The sequence below is a fragment of the Eptatretus burgeri genome, chromosome 14 (genome assembly GCF_056783735.1).
Source record: "Eptatretus burgeri isolate ZD-2024b chromosome 14, Ebu_testis_v1, whole genome shotgun sequence".
Lineage (NCBI taxonomy): Eukaryota > Metazoa > Chordata > Myxini > Myxiniformes > Myxinidae > Eptatretus > Eptatretus burgeri.
This window is the reverse complement of record NC_140974.1, coordinates 34,943,564-34,962,647: the sequence shown is the minus strand read 5'-3', so window position 1 is coordinate 34,962,647 and position 19,084 is coordinate 34,943,564. Positions and strand designations below refer to the sequence as shown.

General features: G+C 42.4%; 1 protein-coding gene across 3 annotated transcripts in view; it reads right to left on the bottom strand.

Moving 5' to 3' along the window:
• Positions 1-19,084, bottom strand: part of LOC147012952 (uncharacterized) — a 571,074-nt gene that overhangs the window by 91,646 nt on the left and 460,344 nt on the right. For all 3 annotated transcript variants that reach the window (XM_085854308.1, XM_085854309.1, XM_085854310.1), the window contains one exon: positions 501-608. In XM_085854308.1, coding sequence (XP_085710434.1) covers positions 501-608 — 108 coding nt within the window. The remainder of the gene's footprint in view (positions 1-500; positions 609-19,084) is intronic.

The window sequence follows — 19,084 nt, the reverse complement described above, 5'->3', positions numbered from 1 at the left end:
CCAGACTGCTGATTGTTATTCATGTCCGTTATATGCATTCTGGTCGAAGGAATCACAGCAATCAAGATCTCAACCCTGCCTATATCGAATCTTCACTGTGTGGCATCTTCTTTCTTTTAATCGAGCTTGGAAAGATGTTAACCTTCTCAATAATCCACAGCAGAGGCCAACAAGGTGCTGGAGCAGTTCCCAAACTTTGGTATTATGACAACACCATTTCTGTTTTGAGATTTTTAACAATCCCATGTAACTCCAACACTGGTGTCTGAGGAATAAAAAAACCACTAAGCTTTGTGATTCATCTATGCAGACTTCTGATGGCAATCCAAAATAACAAATTCAAGCATGTAATGGAGTGAAGCTGTGGTGTGCCCACTCTCACCTCAGTTGGAGTTACAATGCCATTCCCCAGGAAACACCAACCAATTGATAAAGATAGCTGTGCATTCAGATAAAAGCCGTTACACAAGTAGCCATACAAAATGAAACAGAAGGGTCACCTGCAGGCCAACAGGGCCTGGAGGTCCGGGAAATCCTCGTGGTCCCTCATCTCCTTTCTGTCCATAAGGCCCTTGTGGTCCCTTGGCACCTGGCTCTCCATTTGCACCCTGCCAGATTAGTGGCACAGAAAGCAATGAGTAAAATAAATCAATGTCGAGGAAACTATTTGAACCATCCCACCTATTCTTTTAACCATAATGTGTACATCCTTGAGATAATGCAACAAATGTCATAACTTTACAAATATCACATAGTAGTACTTCAATGTTATTAATCTCAATAATTCATGGTTATTACATGAGTGCAATCACTTTAGTTAATATCAGTTTGTTGGCACATTTGAATCCTCTGGACCTTGTTCTATAAACCATAGGTTTTAACAGAAGAGAATAAGCTGTGGAAGGTGCAAGCTAATGCGGTGAATTATGGAGATTTAATTGTATCACAATGAAGGTGTTGAGAAAGAGTGAATGTATCAATTTCATTTATGGGTAACTTTATCAAGTAAAAAACTGTCTTGGAAGAAGAGGACCTTCTTATGAGGTGTTTCTGATGCTCCCAACCAAGTAAGTGTTGAGTAGTCCATTTGATGTTCTGTTTGACTTCAGCTTTGTAGATTATGGAGGAGTTAAAAGAGATCAGGAAGTGTGCCATTCATCTTTGGTCATGCACCGAGGATGCAAAACGCGTCCGGCTGCAGTCTCGTTTTTGGGAGGTGGTGATTACCAGACACTCACTGTGTGTTGAGCATCTGTAACTTGGTATCTATATATTTAAACAATGATTGTATCAACATTGTAGTCAACTGTGTACTGCTACATGGTCAAAAGTGTGCTGTATGGGACAGAAAGGTCATAAGTGTGAAGTACGGTGCAGAACACCAAGGTCATCAGTGAACAACCCACCTTATGATGGAGGAAAGGTCGTTGAGAAGTGACTGTGTCTGGTTCTATAGCCTTGAAGTTCTGTTTCCAACAACTCCTCAAGTGTTTCCTTACAAATTACATACTTTGAAAATGAAACAAAGAGTTGATACTCTAGGTCCCCCACCTTTTAGGTGTTATGAGAAATAGATCTGTGCAACATGAAAGAGAAATCTTGAACGGTTTTTGAAATATCGCATACACAAGCCAAGTTACTGAAATGAGATGGACAGAATTCAGCCAATCACAGCCATGATTGAATCAGGTTGAGATAATGTCATGAGGAATAGATATCTGCATTATGAAAGCTAATTGTTCAAATATCGCGAACATAAAAGTACATGGGCAGATGAACGGTGGGTCGGACAGAGCATATTTCAATGTCCCACGTCTCTGACCTTGCCATTGGGGTTGGGGACAAAAGGAAAAGATTTTCAGGTCAAGTTTTGTTTTATTAAATAAATGCAGTTGTGAAACTTTACTGTGACTGTTGCACCACATTTGGATTTCTTTCACATCTTTGCTTGATCCTACCTCTTTGCAAACCATTCACCTGCACATTCCTGCAACAAACCTAAACCACCATATCATCCGCTCCTCACATGCATGTACCACAGTTCTTTGATCATACTTTTGTTAGTGACCCCAAATAATCCCATCTTCTTGTGGGGTCAGACGAGGTGGAAGTTTGGCCCAAGTGCTCTACGAACCAGCTGACGAGATCTGTTGTTCAACTGCTTCTGATTTGAGTGATAATTTGAAATTTGGCAAGAATGTGTGTCGGAGGAGGTAGGGGGGAATATGAGTAATATGTCCAGCATGAAGACATTCAAGCAAACAAGTACCGTCGGACTCCGACATTCGTGGGGGAAACGTTCCTGAAAAATGACGCGAATGTTTGGATCTGCAAATGTCGGGGCATTGTTTTTTTTCTTATTATAATCATGATTATTTTAACATGGTCTTGGCTCATGGAGAAGTGATTACACAGAACAAATCAGGCACAACATAACAAAGAGAACAGCAGGAGAAAGGGGAAACACCAACAGCAGGGTGGAGGGAGAAAGTAGATGGAGAAGGACAAACAAGAGATGCAGGTAATGATGAGGGGTGAGGGAGAACGCAAAGTGTGATCAACATGCATACATAAGTAAAATTGTGTTTGACTCGTCTGTGATTTTGTCGAGGTTTGAGGAGAGAGAGGAGAGAGACTGCTGCTTGCCTGTCAGAAGGATGAGAGATGCTACAGCAGAGAGTTGAATCATCAGCAAAGAGATCGAGAGGATTTTCCAGAGAGTCAGTGAGATTAATGATGCAGATGAGGAAAAATATGGGACATAGAACACTGCTTTGGACTCCTCCAGCCTTGACAGGGAGAGAAGATGAAAGGGTTCCATTGAGAGCCACAAGTTGTCTATGAGGGTGGAGAAAGTAAGCAACCCAAGAGTGGAGTTCGCCTTGGATTCCATAGGCAGACAGTTTCGAGAGCAAGGCAGGATGCCAGACCCTATCAAAAGCACGAGATATATCCAGAGAGACGGCCCTGATCTCATGTCTGATATTGAGGGCCTCCACCATTGTTGGGAGAGTCGAAGCAGCATGTCCAAAGCTAGAGAGACCAGGTCTGAATCCGAATTGATGATCTGAGATGAGGCTGTTGGAGAAAAGGAATTATTTTATGTCAACTGTGATGATGGATTCCATGACCTTGCTGATGAGTATAAGTAAGCTAATTGGTCTGCAGTTAAGGGGATCCGTTTTTGCACCTTTTTATGTAATGCTGTGATTTGGCTGATTTCCAAACAGATGGAAGATGACCTTTGGTAAATGACAGGGTGAAAATGGCAGAGGAGAGAAGCGCAAGAGCAGCAGAGCAGCTTTTTAGGACACGTGAGCTGATGCCCTGCGGTCTAGTTGCAGAGTCAGAGTCGAGGGTTTTAATACTTTTCCACCTTTATAGGTGCAAAAGACAGAATTCAGGAGCAATTGGGAAATGACTGGGAAGGTTGTGCAAAGAGAGGGAGGGTTAGAGACACAGGGTTTTGAAGCATACAAAGAATTGAGACAATCGGCCTTCTCACAAGTGGAGTTGGCTGTGGTGACATTTGAAGCGAGGAAAAGGATGTAAGGGGAGCATACACCAGAGACCGACTTGACAAGGCTCCACCAGGTTTTAGAGGAAGGAGGAAAGTTTGAAAGTTCATTCTTGAGATTCGACAGATGTTGTTTTCTGGCTTTCCTGAGGGTACACACACACTTGTTGCTGGATTTGTGGAATGATCTGAGGTTGCCTTCGGTTGTATTTGCCTTCCAGGAGGAGAATGCAAGTTGTCTTAAAGCAACAGCCTCATCACAGGATTCAGAGAACTAAGAGCAGGAGGATGGGTAAGATAATTGAAGATGAGATGGCATGAATCTGTGCCAAAAAGAGAGCAGTTTTCTGAAGGATCCCCAGGCTGAATTAACGTCAGTGCCGGTAGATGTAGGAGACCGGTCCTGAATTATGAAGAAAAATAAAATAAAAATGAAAAACCTGAGAATGCGTGAAGCGCAAATTGAGAAGCAGGTCACACTTTATGACCCACGTTAACACGGGGTCCACGAATAGTGGGACCGTGAATGTCGGGGTCCGACAGTATTATTCTCAAGCACTTATGAGTAATATTTTCAAGCATTCGAGTAATATTATCAACGTGTATTATTCTCATGAAAAAAAAGAGGTATTACTCTTGTGAGTAATACCTCATATGTTGAAGAATTTCAGCAGCAAGATTCACTTAAATGCCTCTGCTACACCTAACCACTCTCCCTAATCACATCTTGATAATTATTTTTGATGTGAAAATATTCTTCTATTCTGCCTTTAAGATATCTTGGACCTTCTAAGTTTGGTGGACAATTAATGATCAGAACTATGTCATCCTCAATTTCTGTCAACTACCTTGCAACCATTATATTATTTTTTTTCATGACTATTTCCCTGGCTATGCCAATAACAGCAAGGTCAGTGAACCACGTGGGAAGATTTATAACAAAGAATTCTTCACTCCAGCAGGAATTATTTAATCATGTTCACATCTTACCTTCAGCTTCTGGTTTCCTTTGTGGGTGCACATCCCTCTTTACGCTTCGAGAGAAAAACCTCCAAAGCAAAAGAGAAAATAAAGGATTTGCCTCATTAAATCATTTGCATTGTCCGCACTTCGATTCACTTTGTACGCCCAGCCCCAAGTCTTTACCTCCACCACCGAAAGTGGATGGAGGTTATGTTTTCATCCATGCTTGTCTGTTTTGTTGGTCTGTCTGTGAGCAGGGTATATCAAAAACTTTTGGACAGATTCGGACGAAACCTGGTGGACAGGTTGTGTGTGTGTCACAAGGACGAAGTGATTCGATTTTGGTGAAGATCTGAATCCGGTATGGATCTGATAATTTTTTCAAGTGATTTTCACCATTGAGTGATGGGGCCAAAATAAGATACATGATAGCACGATATCTCAAAAAGTTGTGCATGGGTTATGACAAAACTTGGTGGATGAGTGTGGTAGGTGACAAGAACAAGCCGATTAGATTTTGGTTCAGGTCCAGGTGCAATCCAGATTCAAATCTCCCACGTTAGATTTTGGTTTGGAATCTGCAGAAGTCCAGTTTGCAGAGGTTGGCTGCACACGGCAATCAATTCCCCTTTGTGTCCATTAATGATGTCAAACACCACCTCCATGTCACCACCTTCCCCAAAGTGATCTTCTACATTACCACATCCTCCCAACCCCACCCCTTCTCTGTGTCCCCCTCTTTACCATCTCTCCACTTCACGTCTCCAATTTCCGTATCCCTCACTCCACCCCTCAAACCTCCCTTTCACCCCACCCTAACTCCTCCAATTTTCCAACTGCCCCTACCTCCTTCCATCTTCAACCAAATCCTCCACCACACTTAACTCCTCTGAACACATTCTTGTAAATTTACAGATGAAAATTCACTGGTTGTGAATTCAGCCCCTGAGGTCAGTACTTGGTAGAATCACCTTTTTTTTTAGTAGCAAAGACTGCTATGAGTCTCTTTGTAGGTAGGTCTCGGTGTTGCACAGTGAGATGGTGAAATCTTTGCCCATTCTTCATGTGAAAATTGCTCTACTTCTGCAATGTTTGATGGGGATCATCGATGGACTGCAATCTTCAAGTCTCACCATAAATGTTCAATTTGGTTCAAGTCATGACTTTGACTGGGTCACTCAAGAACATTTATTTTCATCTTTTTCAGCCACTCCAGTGTGGCTTTAGCTTTGTGCTCCAGATTATTGAACTGCTGAAATGTGAATTTCCTACCCAGTTTCAGATTCATGGTTGACTCACTCAGGTTCTACTCAAGGATTCTCCTGGACTTGCACAGTCCATTATCCAATCTATCCTGACAAGCTTGCCCGTCCCTGTGGATGAAAATCAGCCCCATAGCATTATGTTGCCACCAACATGCTTGACAGTCGGGATTGTGTCCACTGGGTGTTGTGCAGTGTTAGGTTTGTGCTCGACGTAACATTTTGAATTTAGACCAAAAAGTTCAATTTTTGTCTCGTCTGACTACAATCCTTCTCCACATTCCTGCAGTATCATTATGATGCCTTTTTGCAAACTCTTCTGAGTTTATGGATGTGTCTTTTTCATTAATGGCTTGTTTCTTGCTACCTGTCCATGTCGGCCAGCTTTGTGAATGGAATGGCATATTGTTGATTGATGAACACCGACCCCCATTTCAGACATAGAGCCTTGCAGATTTTTCAAAGTCTTTGTTGAATTTACAGTGACATCCTGAACCAGTTTCCTGCTTACCCGGCTGCTGAGTTTGGATGTGCGACCTGATCTGGGTAGGCTCTGGGTGGAATGATACATCTTCCACTTCTTAATGATGGATTTCACTGACTCAAAGGGAAAATGAGTGACTTTGAAATTTTCTTATAACCCTCTCTTGAACGGAGCTTCACCACCACTTTACTTTTGAGTTATTTGGAAAACTCCTTGGTCTTCATGTTTGCCTTGTTGGTTGACGAAGTGAGTTGGACCTTAAACTCCTCAGATAAGCTGGGGAGCTTAATTTTTAAGTTAAACCACTGATTACAAAGAAGTGAAACCTATTGCATTTATTTTTTAACCTAACAAACAAATAATTTGCTCCTGAAGTGATTTTGGGTTAACTCGGCAAAGGGTTTTAATACTTAGCAACTGAGAATCTGCTGTGAGAACCAATTTCCGTATCCCTCACTCCACCCCTCAAACCTCCCCTTCACCCCACCCTAACTCCTCCAATTTTCCAACTGCCCCTACCTCCTTCCATCTTCAACCAAATCCTCCACCACACTTAACTCCTCTGAACACATTCTTGTAAAAGCGTAAGTCTCTGGTTGTTGTGAGACAGCTATCATTTGTTAAAGTTTCCCGCTATTTGGTCCTTCATTCCTGCTGTTGGTATTCCCCCCCTCCCCTCTTTCTACTGTTCCTTTTGTTCTGTTGCATCCTGCTCAATTCTGTGTTATAGCTCTTCCACGAGCCTTAACTTTTTATACAAAAAGAAAATCACAGTAGTAGGGAACTTGGGTATTATATTGGCCAGCTGGCAGAAAAGCAATCTTCCCTGTCACAACAGCTTTGGTATTCCATGTCCTCTGAATCAGATATAGACTCTGCCTGGATAAGCTTTCTCTCATGCACAGGTTGATCAATTGTTTAACAGAATCCTTCCTTCCGCAGGATATCCTCGACTCCATAGTGTCTTTCCGGATAATTGTTGGTTATCGATTCCGGTTTGATAAACCTGAACCCCGTTCTGGCAGCAGAGTTGCACTTTACATTAAGAACTACATTTCTCACTCTCCATGTGCTGCTCTTATTCCTCCCAACCCACAGGAGTACCTTTGGCTGTGATTTCCCCTCCGATCCCACCTCTTGTTTGTCTGTATGTTGTACTTTCCTCCTAACAGTGACGACTTCATTTAGATCACTCTCTCAGCCAAAATGGACCCATTTTTAACCACTCATCCAAACTCTTTCTTCCTCATATGTTGTGATTTCAATTGTCATCGTGCCAATTGACTGACTGGGTGTTTGGTACCTCTCTCACCAGCCGTGGAACTTCAGCAAAAGAATTCTGTGATTCCTTTGAACTGAATCAATCTGTAAACTTTCTAACCTGGATTTCTACCAATGGCAAATCCTCCCTTCTGGACTTGGTGATGACCAACTTCCACACTGATGTCTCCTGCCCTTCTTCGGTTCATTTGATTACATGGTTGTGAGAATGAACATCTCTCTATTCTCAAAGAACAGCCTCACCACTAGTGAATCTGGCAGATCACTCAGACAGACTTACAGGGACAGCAATCAGCCACTGAACTTCAGGACTGGTCTCCCACATCTGCTGCTCCTGATATTAACTCAGCTGGGAATTCTTCCACAGAAACCTGCTCTCTCTCTCACGCAGATCCATCCCATCTCGTCTTCAGTCATCATACCCTTCTTTCCACCCATGGTACACCGATCCCTGTGGTGAGGCAGTGCCTTGAAAGAACTTGCCTTCTCTTCCTGGAAGACAAATTCGACTGAAGGTAACTTCAGATTTTTACACAAAGCCATGAGATCACACATGAGCTCAGGGCCATCTCTCTGAACATAGCTCATGCTTTTCATACAGCCGAGCATCCTGCCTTACTCATCAAACTATTTGCCTGTGCCATCCAAGGCCGTCTCCACACGTGGCTCATTGACTTCCTCTACTTTCATAGATAACTTGTGGTTCTCAACGAGATCCTCTCATCTCCTCTCCCTGCCAAGGCTGCAGTGCCCCAAAGCTGTGTTGTCATTCCGATCCCATTCCTAATCTTCATCAACGATCTCTCTGACTCTCTGCAAAACCCTCTAACTCTTTTCTGATGGGCAGGCAGCAACCTCTTCCCCATCTGCAAATCTGAATAGAATCAGGAGCTGTTCAAACACGAGGACTATGTCTTTCAATCCTGAGAAATCTCACACTCTCACTGTCTCTCTCTGACAGGAATGTCTGGCAAACCCTCCCATCTATTTTCTCAACAATCCTCTTGAAGAAGTTCATTCACTCAACCTTTTGGGCCTCACTATCAGCCATGATCGTTTTGGGGTAAGTTCCAACTTCTAAGTTGGCCTCAAAAGCCATTCGCTGAATGGGCATCCTCCATCATGCAAAGTCCATATTTTGCACACCTGTACTCTTATCTGCCTTCATCTTCAGCTTGATGGAGTATTGTTCTCCCTTCTGGGCTGGTGCTTCTGCCTCACACCTTGCTCAGCTCGAGGCCATGGAAACAAGGCCTTCAACATCATTGGAATCTCCTGCAATTAATGAGTCTCTGGCCTATTACCTTCATATACAGACAGGTTGCTTGCCTCTGTCTGCTAACACCTCCTTTCTGGTCTTGCACCGTCTGCTTTTTCTGTGCTCTGCCCCCTCCACCCCCCCCCCAATGTGTCTGCAGGGCACATACAGTCTGCCAGTGAACCCCTCTGTTGAATCCCTAAAATCCAGACTCACTGCTCACCTCCACTCATTCCTTCCTCCTCCCCCCATCCCCACCTGTTTAACCAACTTCCACATTCCCTTCAATCTCACTACTTTCCCTCTAGGGCTTCAAGACAACTGTTCACCACCATCTCAGATCATTACCCAATTAAAACAACGATCATTTTGACCCCAATTAACCCCCCCTCCCTTCCCAAGCACACCTCTTTCTAAGTTTCAAGTTTTACCTCCCTGAGAGTTTGTATCAGTATCCATGTTATTCACACCCAGTGTTCCTCCCTTGCCCTTCTTCTTCCCCACATCCCTTAATTGTCCAAGTCTCCTTCTGTCTTGTCCCTCCTCTCTGCCACCGATGTGTTTCCCCCTTTCTCTCTCTACTATTCCGTTTGTTATGCGATGTGTCCTGATCGATTCTACATTCTAACTCCTCCATGAGCCTCAACATTATATACAAAAAGGTCTAGCTCACCCTAAGGCACCGTCAGCTATCTGTTGCATGGCTATGTTTTCATGATTTTCCTTGTAACGTCCTGCCTTTCTTTTTTAAAATTCGTATTGACACTGCCTCCTTTATCATCTAACAGCACGTTATTCTCACTTTCAATTCTGATTGTATTTATTTATGTTCGAGTCATTGTGATGGTGGATCAGAGGTCTCACGATGCTTCTTTTGAAGCGCTCACCTGTAAAGCACAGGTTCGTTTGCACCCTCGATGGGAGATCGACATCGAGGATTTTGTTTGCACCGTGCGCGAGATTGTAGGTTTCGAGATCATGTTGGAGCAGCTTCCCGCATGAACAAGTGTGTAGCTTTTTGCATTGATATGACAGAAATACTTGATCGAGTCATAGAGCCGGGCTCATTTTTTGGATCCCGATATCGACGAGTCCATTGCGGTTTCTTTGGACACTCGATACACCAGTCAGTAAGATGTTGTAGAATGTGCCCACATTTCTCAAGAATGGACAAATAGTGACCCAGCTGAAAAAAAAAAGTAGTTTATTTGTATTGCCACTTATGGTGATTCCTTTTTGTGGTAGCAGCATAATAGACTGAAGCATGTTATGCCATTTTGACACTATATTTATATGGTGGTACCGTCTGTTGTGATGAATTGAAACATGGTAATGCCATTAAAGCATGAAAGTCACATATGTGATAGATAACATCACAAACTCAGTGGTATGTTCAAATTGTTAGGGTTAATATGGTCAACTCAGGAAGTAGTGCCCTAAAGCTACTGTGAGCGGAGGCCAGGGATTCTGTGCAGTGTGTGTGTGTGTGTGTGTGTGTGTGTGTGTGTGTGTGTGTGTGTGTGTGTGTGTGTGTGTGTGTGTGTGTGTGTACACAGACACACACACACACACACACACCATCCTGCAAAAGTATTCACCCCCTCCCAATAATACTACATTTAGATGAATTATAGTGGGGCAACTTAGCTAAATATAGCATAACAATTGTGCATTTTGTGAGGAAAGCACCAAATTTGGCACACTAGTAGCCTATCATATGATGAACAGATTTGGATATTGGGCCATCTCAAAATTTTTGATGGTAGTGGAAAATGGCTGCCACAGCCATCATCGGCTGAATTTGAGATTGCCAAATATCCAAATCTGTTCATAATACGTTCGGCTACTCATGTGCCAAATTTGGTGCTTTCCTCACAAAATGCACAATTGTTATGCTAATTGCCCCACTATTACAAATTATGGAGAAACAATTTTTCAAAATGAACTATTTTATTTACAACTGAAGAGATCAAACTAAACACTGTTATAGTTGAAGGAAGTTACATGTCAGGAATACCTGTAAAAAAAAAAAAAACATTTACAGATGAAAATTCACTGGTTGTGAATTCAGCCCCTGAGGTCAGTACTTGGTAGAATCACCTTATTTTTTTAGTAGCAATGACTGCTATGACTATTTTGGGGTTGGTCTCTAACATGTTTGCTCAGTGAGATGGTGAAATCTTTTCCCGTTCTTCACGTGAAAATTGCTCTAGTTCTGCCATTTTTGATGGGGATCATCGATGGATTACAATCTTCAAGTCTCGCCATAAATGTTCAACTGAGTTCAAGTCAGGACTTTAGGCCACTCAAGAACATTTACTTTCTTATCATTCAGCCTCTCCAGTGTGGCGTTAGCTTTGTGCTCAAAATCATTGTCCTGTTGAAATATGAATCTCCTCCCCAGTTTCAGATTCATGGCTGACTAAAGCAGGTTTTCATCAAGGATTCTCCTACACTTTGCACCGTCCATTGTCCCTTGGATCCTGACAGGCTTGCCAGTCCCTGCTGATGACAAGCAGCCCCATAACATGATGCTGCTACCATCATGCTTGACAGTAAGGGTGGTGTCGACTGGGTGATGTGCATTGTTAGGTTTACACCTCCAGACGTAACGCTTTGAATTTAGACCAAAAGTTCAATATTTTGTCTCGTCTGACCACAAAACTTTTATCCATATGCCTGTAGTATCATGAAGATGCTTTTCACAAACTCTATACGAGCTTTTAGATATGTCTGTTTTAGTAATGGCTTCTTTCTTGTCATCTTTCCATAGAGGCCAGTTTTGTGAGGGAATGGGATATTGTTGATTGATGAACTCTGACCCCCATCTCAGACGTAGAGCCTTACAGATCTTTCAGTCATTGTTGGATTTCCAGTGACATCCAGAACGAGTTTCCTGCTTGTCTGGCTGCTGAGTTTGGATGGGTAACCTGATCTGGGTGGAGTCTGGATGGTATGATACGTCTTCTACTTCTTAATGATGGATTTCATCGACTCAAAGGGATAATGTGTAACTTTGAAATCTTCTTATAACCCTCCCCTGAAGGGTGCTTCTCCACCACTTTCTCTGACTTATTTGGAAAGCTCCTTGGTCTTCATGTTTGTCCTGGTGGTTTAGCAAATGAGTTGAACCTTAAAACTCCTTTGGATAAGTGGGGAAGCTTAATTTTTAAGTTAAACTACTGATTACAAACAGGTGAAACCTATTACACTTATTTTGTAACCTGTCAAACAAATAAAAAATTATAAAACCCTTTCAAAATATAGCTTCTGAATTGATTTACAGTTAGTTAGGCAAAGGGGTGATTTACAGAATCATCTGACTTTCTTTGCTAATTTAACTTACTAGTGCATGCCCGTAGGTGCGTGCCCGTAAGTGTGTGCCCGTAGGTGCAAACAAAACAAAACAAAAAACTTTCAAATCGCATGCCAGAAACAACCACACAGGCCGTTCCTTCGCTCTCACATGCCCGTACGTGCGTGGCCGTACATGCAAAAAAAAAACAACTTTCAAACCGCGTGCCAGAAACAACAACCACACAGGCCGTTCCTTCGCTCTCGTAAACGACGATTGGATCGGGGCATTGTGTTTAATAAAATCGAGAAAGTACAGAAATCGAGAAAGAAAGAATACAGTAAGTCGATAAATCAAGAAAAAAAAAATCGGGAAAGAATACAGTAATCGTCCCTGACTGGATTGGGGTATTGGGTTTAAGAAAATCGAGAAAGAAATCGAGAAAGTACAGAAATCGAGAAAGAAAGAATCGAGAAAGAATACAGTAATCGTCACTCTCCGGAAGTGAAGTCCTCACTGTCCGGAAGTTCGCATATGGCAGTTACGATTATTCGCAATTTATTCTTAATGGCCAATTATTCAATTAGCGCCAACGTATTTTGCCTTTTCCCAATGTCATCGCAAGGAAAAACACAAAGAGAAGAGGAAAGAGGAGAAAAAAAACGTGCAAAAAATAATTTACTTCCTGCTTCGGAGCATACCAGCTAACTCTGATATTCCCCAAATTTATGCACCGTCTAATATGAAAACGATCATAACTTGGGGAATTGTGTTTATCTATAAATGCGCATAAGAAATCGAGAAATTATTAGAATACACGAAAAAAAAACGTGCAAAAAAATAATTTACTTCCTGGTTCGGAGCATACCAGCACTCTGATGTTACCGAAATTTATACACCGTCTAATAGGAAAACGATCATAACTTGGGCCATTGTGTTTATCTATAAATGCGCATAAGAAATCGAGAAATTATTAGAATACACGAAGTTATCACTCTCCGGAAGCCCGTACGTTGTAACCCGTAATGGGGAACGCGGCTGTGCTTCCCTTCCCCAACGGCCACGCCCACGCAACAACGTGTCTTGCCATTGGTTTGGTAAATAAATGTCCATAACTTGTGAAGCACTTGTCCGATTAATATCAAACCTTGAAAAGGCACATCCTCAGGTCCCCAGCAATATATCTCGCAAGTTTCAATAAGATCGGACCAGAGGTTGTCGAGAAACAGTGGTCACACACACACACACACACACACACACACACACACACACACACACACACACACACACACACACACACACACACACACACACACACACACACACACACACACATTGATGGAATTATAGATAGATTCACATTTAAACAGTATTTTTTTTTTCATCTTTTCAGCTTGGGTTATGCACTGAGTGTTGATGCCCAACTGACCATGACTGGTGAGGCCAAATTGTATTTGGTCCCAAGAAGTGCCATCTGATGCATGGACACATTGTGTTACGTCCACCAATCACAGCCAGGAAGCACCAATGTTTTTATTAAACAGTCAGGGAATGAGGTCCATCACAGAGTTGGTCTAAGTTAGGAGAATTTCAGAGTTTCCATTAATACATTCCCTGACTGCATATGTATGGATGCATGAGTAAATTTTCTCTGATGAGGTTAATGACCTTGATGCAAAGGCTATTGGTCATTCCTTACCATCTTCCATGACATGAGAGGGTACACTACTGAGACCATATGGTGACGCATCACTGGCAAGTCGTGGAGGTATGTTCGGATCACAATGCGTAAGTACTACATCAGAAGCGATCAACGTTTTTACCTCCGTAAATGCCTTCTCACAAGCGTTTGTTCAACTCCATGTGCGTCTTTTCTGTAGTAGCTGGTGCAATGGATGGAGAAGTGTTGACAAATTTGGAAGAAAACAATAATAATAGTTTACCAACCCGAGAAAGGAACGAAGTTGTGGGACATCTTTAGGCTTTGGTGCTTCGGCCATCACCTTTACTTTGACGGATGTCTTACTTAACCCTTCCGCAGTGATTTCGTGCATGCAATAGGTTAGCTTTTCTTTGAGAAACAGGCATTTGTCTGGGTTTACCCGAAGGTTGTGCTGTTTTGGCCTCTGCAAAACCAGTCCCAAAATTTGCAAATGATTTCCATCTGAATTCCCATTGATGACTACATAATCAATGAGACACTGTATCGTTGGTATTCCTGCCAATACCCGATCTATGGTACATTGCCACACTGCAGGTGCTGATGCAACCCCAAATGCCAGTCTGTTGCACCGGTACAGACCCTTGTGTCTATTGATTCTTCGGTACTTCTCACAGTCTTCTTCCATTTACATCTGAAGATAAGCTTGGCACAAATCAGCTTGGAGAATTTCTTTCCTCCTGCCAATGTTGCCAGTATATCCTCCACAGATGGTAGTGGGTATTGATCCACCTGAAGTAAGGAATCTATCGATACCTTGAAATCCCCACAAAGCCTAATATCTCCATTTTGCTTCACGACAGGGACTACGGGCGAGGCCCATTCACTCCATTCTACCTTGGAGATAATACCTGCCTGTTCCAATTGTTGAGGCTCAGCATCTATCTTGGATGTAATGCATATGGAGCTGGGGCCTAGCCTTGTGAAACATTGGCTTACTGTTCGTCTTCATGCTCAACCTTGCTATATTGCCTCTCAGAGTTCCAATTTCATCCTTGAAGATCTCAGAGTACTGGTTGAGTAAGTGTTTCAATTGAGCATCAGTCGATCCGGAAATGGTTGAGCTGACATGTATTGACATGACAGTATGCCAGTTGAGCTTCATCTTCCATAACCAGTCTCTTTCTGAGACTGAGTATCCACAACATACAAATCCAGCACATAGAATTGCTGATCGCACTGGAGCAACACACAAAGCTTGCCTTTTGGTTTAATTTGCTCACCAGTGAAAAGTACGAAGTACAGCTGTAGTGTTCTTTCGTCTCAGATGTTTGTACAGTTTAGAGTACTCGCACAATGAAATGACGGAGACTGCCGAGCCAGTGTCCAACTCCATACACAAATTTCTCCCCGCCACCTTAAGGTGAATGCAGATGATGTCCAGCTTGTTGACATGGTTGGTTCCAATGTTAGCTACAAGCGAGTCTTCCTGGTCACTGTTACTGTTGCCAAGACACACAGTATGTACATTTATGTTCGTGTTCTTACCAGGTTTCCAGTATCTTCTTGCAGCATGACCCTTCAAGTGACAGGTATAACACTCCTCATGCCATAAATAACAAGTATCAGGGTGGTGTTTCCTTCCGCATCGGAAACAAGACCCCCTGTAATTTCCATCACTCTGGGCACCAGACGACCTGGAAGGCCTCGTAGTCATCTTGTGGACCTCAGGTCCTTCCTTATTCCATAACACCACAGAGTCTTTTGCAGCAGTTTCCATGGCAATCACGAGTTCAACAGCTCTCCGGAAACAGGCGCTTCTGAATACTCTCACTTGTCAATCCGCAGACGAGCCTGTCTCGTAATGTGTCATTTAGATAGTCACCAAAGTCACAGTGCCTTTTCCTTTTTTTTTTTTTTTTGAGACAACCTTTTCAACTCACCGACAAAATCACAGATCGATTCTCCGTCATGCTGATCATGTTTTGTGGAATCGAAATCGCTGTGCAATTATGCTGGATTTTGGGCATAAATGATCCTGGAAGTTTTCACCAATTCCCCATAAGGCTATGTGCATGGCTTGTCCGGTGCGGTGAGATTCCGAAGCAGCCCGTACATTTTGCTGCTAACTAGGCAAAGAAATTCTGGCACCTGCCTTTCACCAGCAATGCCATTGACCAGAAAATACTGCTCCAGCCTCTCCGAATATGCTCGCCAGTCTTCCCGCCCTTCATCAAACGGCTCGAAGCTACCGATATAGCCTGTCATATCTTCGTGACACAACACAAATGGCGCTCACTCAGCCTGAATTCTACGGCCTTCTACGCTCAAGGCCCCAACGTTGTCTTGCTGTAACAGCGAAGCTCAACGGGCCTTGGACTTGCACAGCAGCTCAATGTAGATCAAATAATCCCATTCTCGTCGTCAGTTTATTATGTATGCAATAGGATTAAGTGGAGATTGACGTAACCATGACAGGCAGGGGAAATGGCGGGCCAGGAACTACTTTATTCCACACTGCATATCAATACGCAAGGCTGTAAATACACCACAGTTCTCACAATAAATTGGTGAAAATGAAGCTTTAATTTAAATCCAATGTACTGCACAGACATGAATGGATCGTTGGTTGTTTGTTCGCTCACTATTGGCTGATGATTTGTTCAAGCCTTCAGATGAGTCGTTTAGGCCTCATATGATAGAACACTCGGTCCTTTTTCAAATCTTTCCCAATGGTGGTATTACATTTAAGGTCAAAATTTGTCTTTCTTTCCATCAACCACATTGTCGTGCCAGTCATTCGAAAAGCATTCAAGAAAGGATTAAATATTTGAAGAGGGAATTTTTCAATCTGTGGGGAGGGAAGCAGGCTGATCGATGGGGAGGAGTGCTGTGTCGACTGTTGTACAAGAAGGGGATTTTACTCTTTAAGATAGTGAAAGAAACGGCTTTGGAAGCATTGATCCACTTTTAAGGGAAACAGCTGCGTCGTCTTCAGAAACATACGGTGAAGACCTTTTAATATTTATTTTTTCCCTTTTAAAAGGCGATAAAAGCGAATCAATAAACGCTTAGTCAGCATATAAACATTGATGGTTGTAAGAAAAACATGTTTAAGCATGTTTTTTTTGTGACACACAATGGCAAACCAGTTTATATAAGAGCAGAAGTTTGACTGCATTGGTAGAATGACAAGGAAGAATAACCATGTAATGCTCGGTACACCCAATGTGGATGACTTCAAAAACACCTCTCTTCCTGCAAAAATATGGATCACCAATCCACACTCTCTCCTCCTCACCTATGGCAATTTACTGTCCCCTATGCCAGTTGACAGAGAATTGGCATTACAACAACCAGACATGGCATTAAAGTTAAAGCCTTCTGTGAGTCTGTGGCTCTGACCTAATCAGTGAATGTCACAGCCCGGATTCTCTGTCTACATCCTCCCTCCCGGATCTCGTAATGACAAATTTTCCACTGAACCTTCTTCTCCTTCTGCCACCTCACTTAACTCCTCTGAACACGTTCTTGTAAAAGTGTAAATCTCCTTGGTGTTGTTCGAGAGCTATCATAGTGGCATGGAACATGGGTATTTGTATTGGCCAGCTGGCAAAACTGCAATCTTCCCTGTCACAAAAGGATTGGTGTTCTCTCTCTTCAAAATCAGACATTGACTTTGCCTGGGTAAGCTTTCGTAAAACCTACTTTCTCTCATACACAGCTTTATTCCGTCTCGTCTGTAGCTGTCATACCCATCCTTTTGGTCCTGGTACACTGAATCCTGCAGGGAGGCAGTGGCTATCAAACACCTTTCTATCCGATAATGCAAGAACAATGTGACATAAGGCGACCTTAGGTCATTTTACAATTCGGCTCAGAACAAGTGTGTGTCTACCCTCAGGTGAGCCAGAAAAGATCGTCTGGGTAATCCTAACGCTGAATTTTCCAGCCACTCTTCTTCCTAAATTTCTGTCAGCACCAAGTGATGCCGATAGTTGGTGAATGCTCCCACAATATCCGCTTTTCCGGCACAAAAGGTTTTATTGCTGATTCTACTCGAGAGAAAACTGAACGGCTTTACATGGTGTTTGCCTCCAAGGTTTGTGAATCCAATGCTTACCTCTCTCTGCTCTCACCGTATCCCTTTGTTTGCATCCCCTATGGAGAGAAATTTAGCCTGAAAAGTGCCACCGCTGGATGGCACTGCCTGCATCCTGTGTGTTCTGGAAAGTTACTTCTAGGAAGATCAATGGCTGTGTTTGTCTGATGTCAAGTCCTGTGTTTGTCTGCCTTGTGAGTGCGTGATCTATGCCTGTGACAGCTCTTCCATGAGCCTTATAAACGACAGGAAAAAGGACAACAACAAAAAGGATCACATACTATGTGAAGGACAGTTTATAATATATACAAAGAGTACAGATAGTATTTGTTCCTCTTTTATCTTTACTCATATAGTAATTCCACTCATTTGTTACTCTTTTTTCCTCCCTACATGTGGAACCAACTTCCACATTCTCTTCAAACTCACTCTTCCCTCCAAGTCTTGACGACAGCTGTTAACCACCATCTCAGATTATTCGCATTCCAAAAAACAATCTTTTCTACACCTGTTAAAGCACTTCCACCCCTCCCAAAGATTTGATTCTGTATCCATATTGTCTACCCTTGTGGTCTCCCCTACCCCTCATCGGTACCCGCATCCCGTATTTGTCCGTCTGCGTCTATTTTCTCTCTCCGGTATGCTGCTGGCATTTTCCCCCTTCTCCTGCTGTTCCTTTGTCCTGTTGCATCCTGATCCGTTCTTTGCTCTCGCTCTTCGACAAGCCTTGACTATGTATACATATAAACAAAGAGTAACTGAAAGTGGGTGTTTTAATAGCCTGGTGCCAAAGCAATAAAATTATCCTTTTTAAAAAAAAATTAAAAGTTAAATTAACCATTGAGTTCAGTTTTAGATATCATCATAGTTTGTTGGCATTCAAATAGTAAATACCATTTGCAGCTTTTAATTACCACAAATAGAAATCACATGATATTGATAATTTTTATTAGATACTGCACTATAAAACATTCTTGTGAGTGACCTGGTGATGAAACAGAAAACATTTTGTCATGACGAAGGGAATGATTTTCCCATGGTTACTCAAAGGGTTTCAGTTAAATGTCAGGCCTAACCAGGTGGTTAATGAAAACGTTTGGCCACTCATACATATGCTATGAGCTGCAGAACCCAAAACTAATGGGATAGGGCAGATAATGACAGTGATGATATGCTGACATATTGTTGACTTTTGTTTATTCCTCCGTACCATCATAATTCATTGACATGTTTAAAAATAAATAATAATTACATTTAAATTT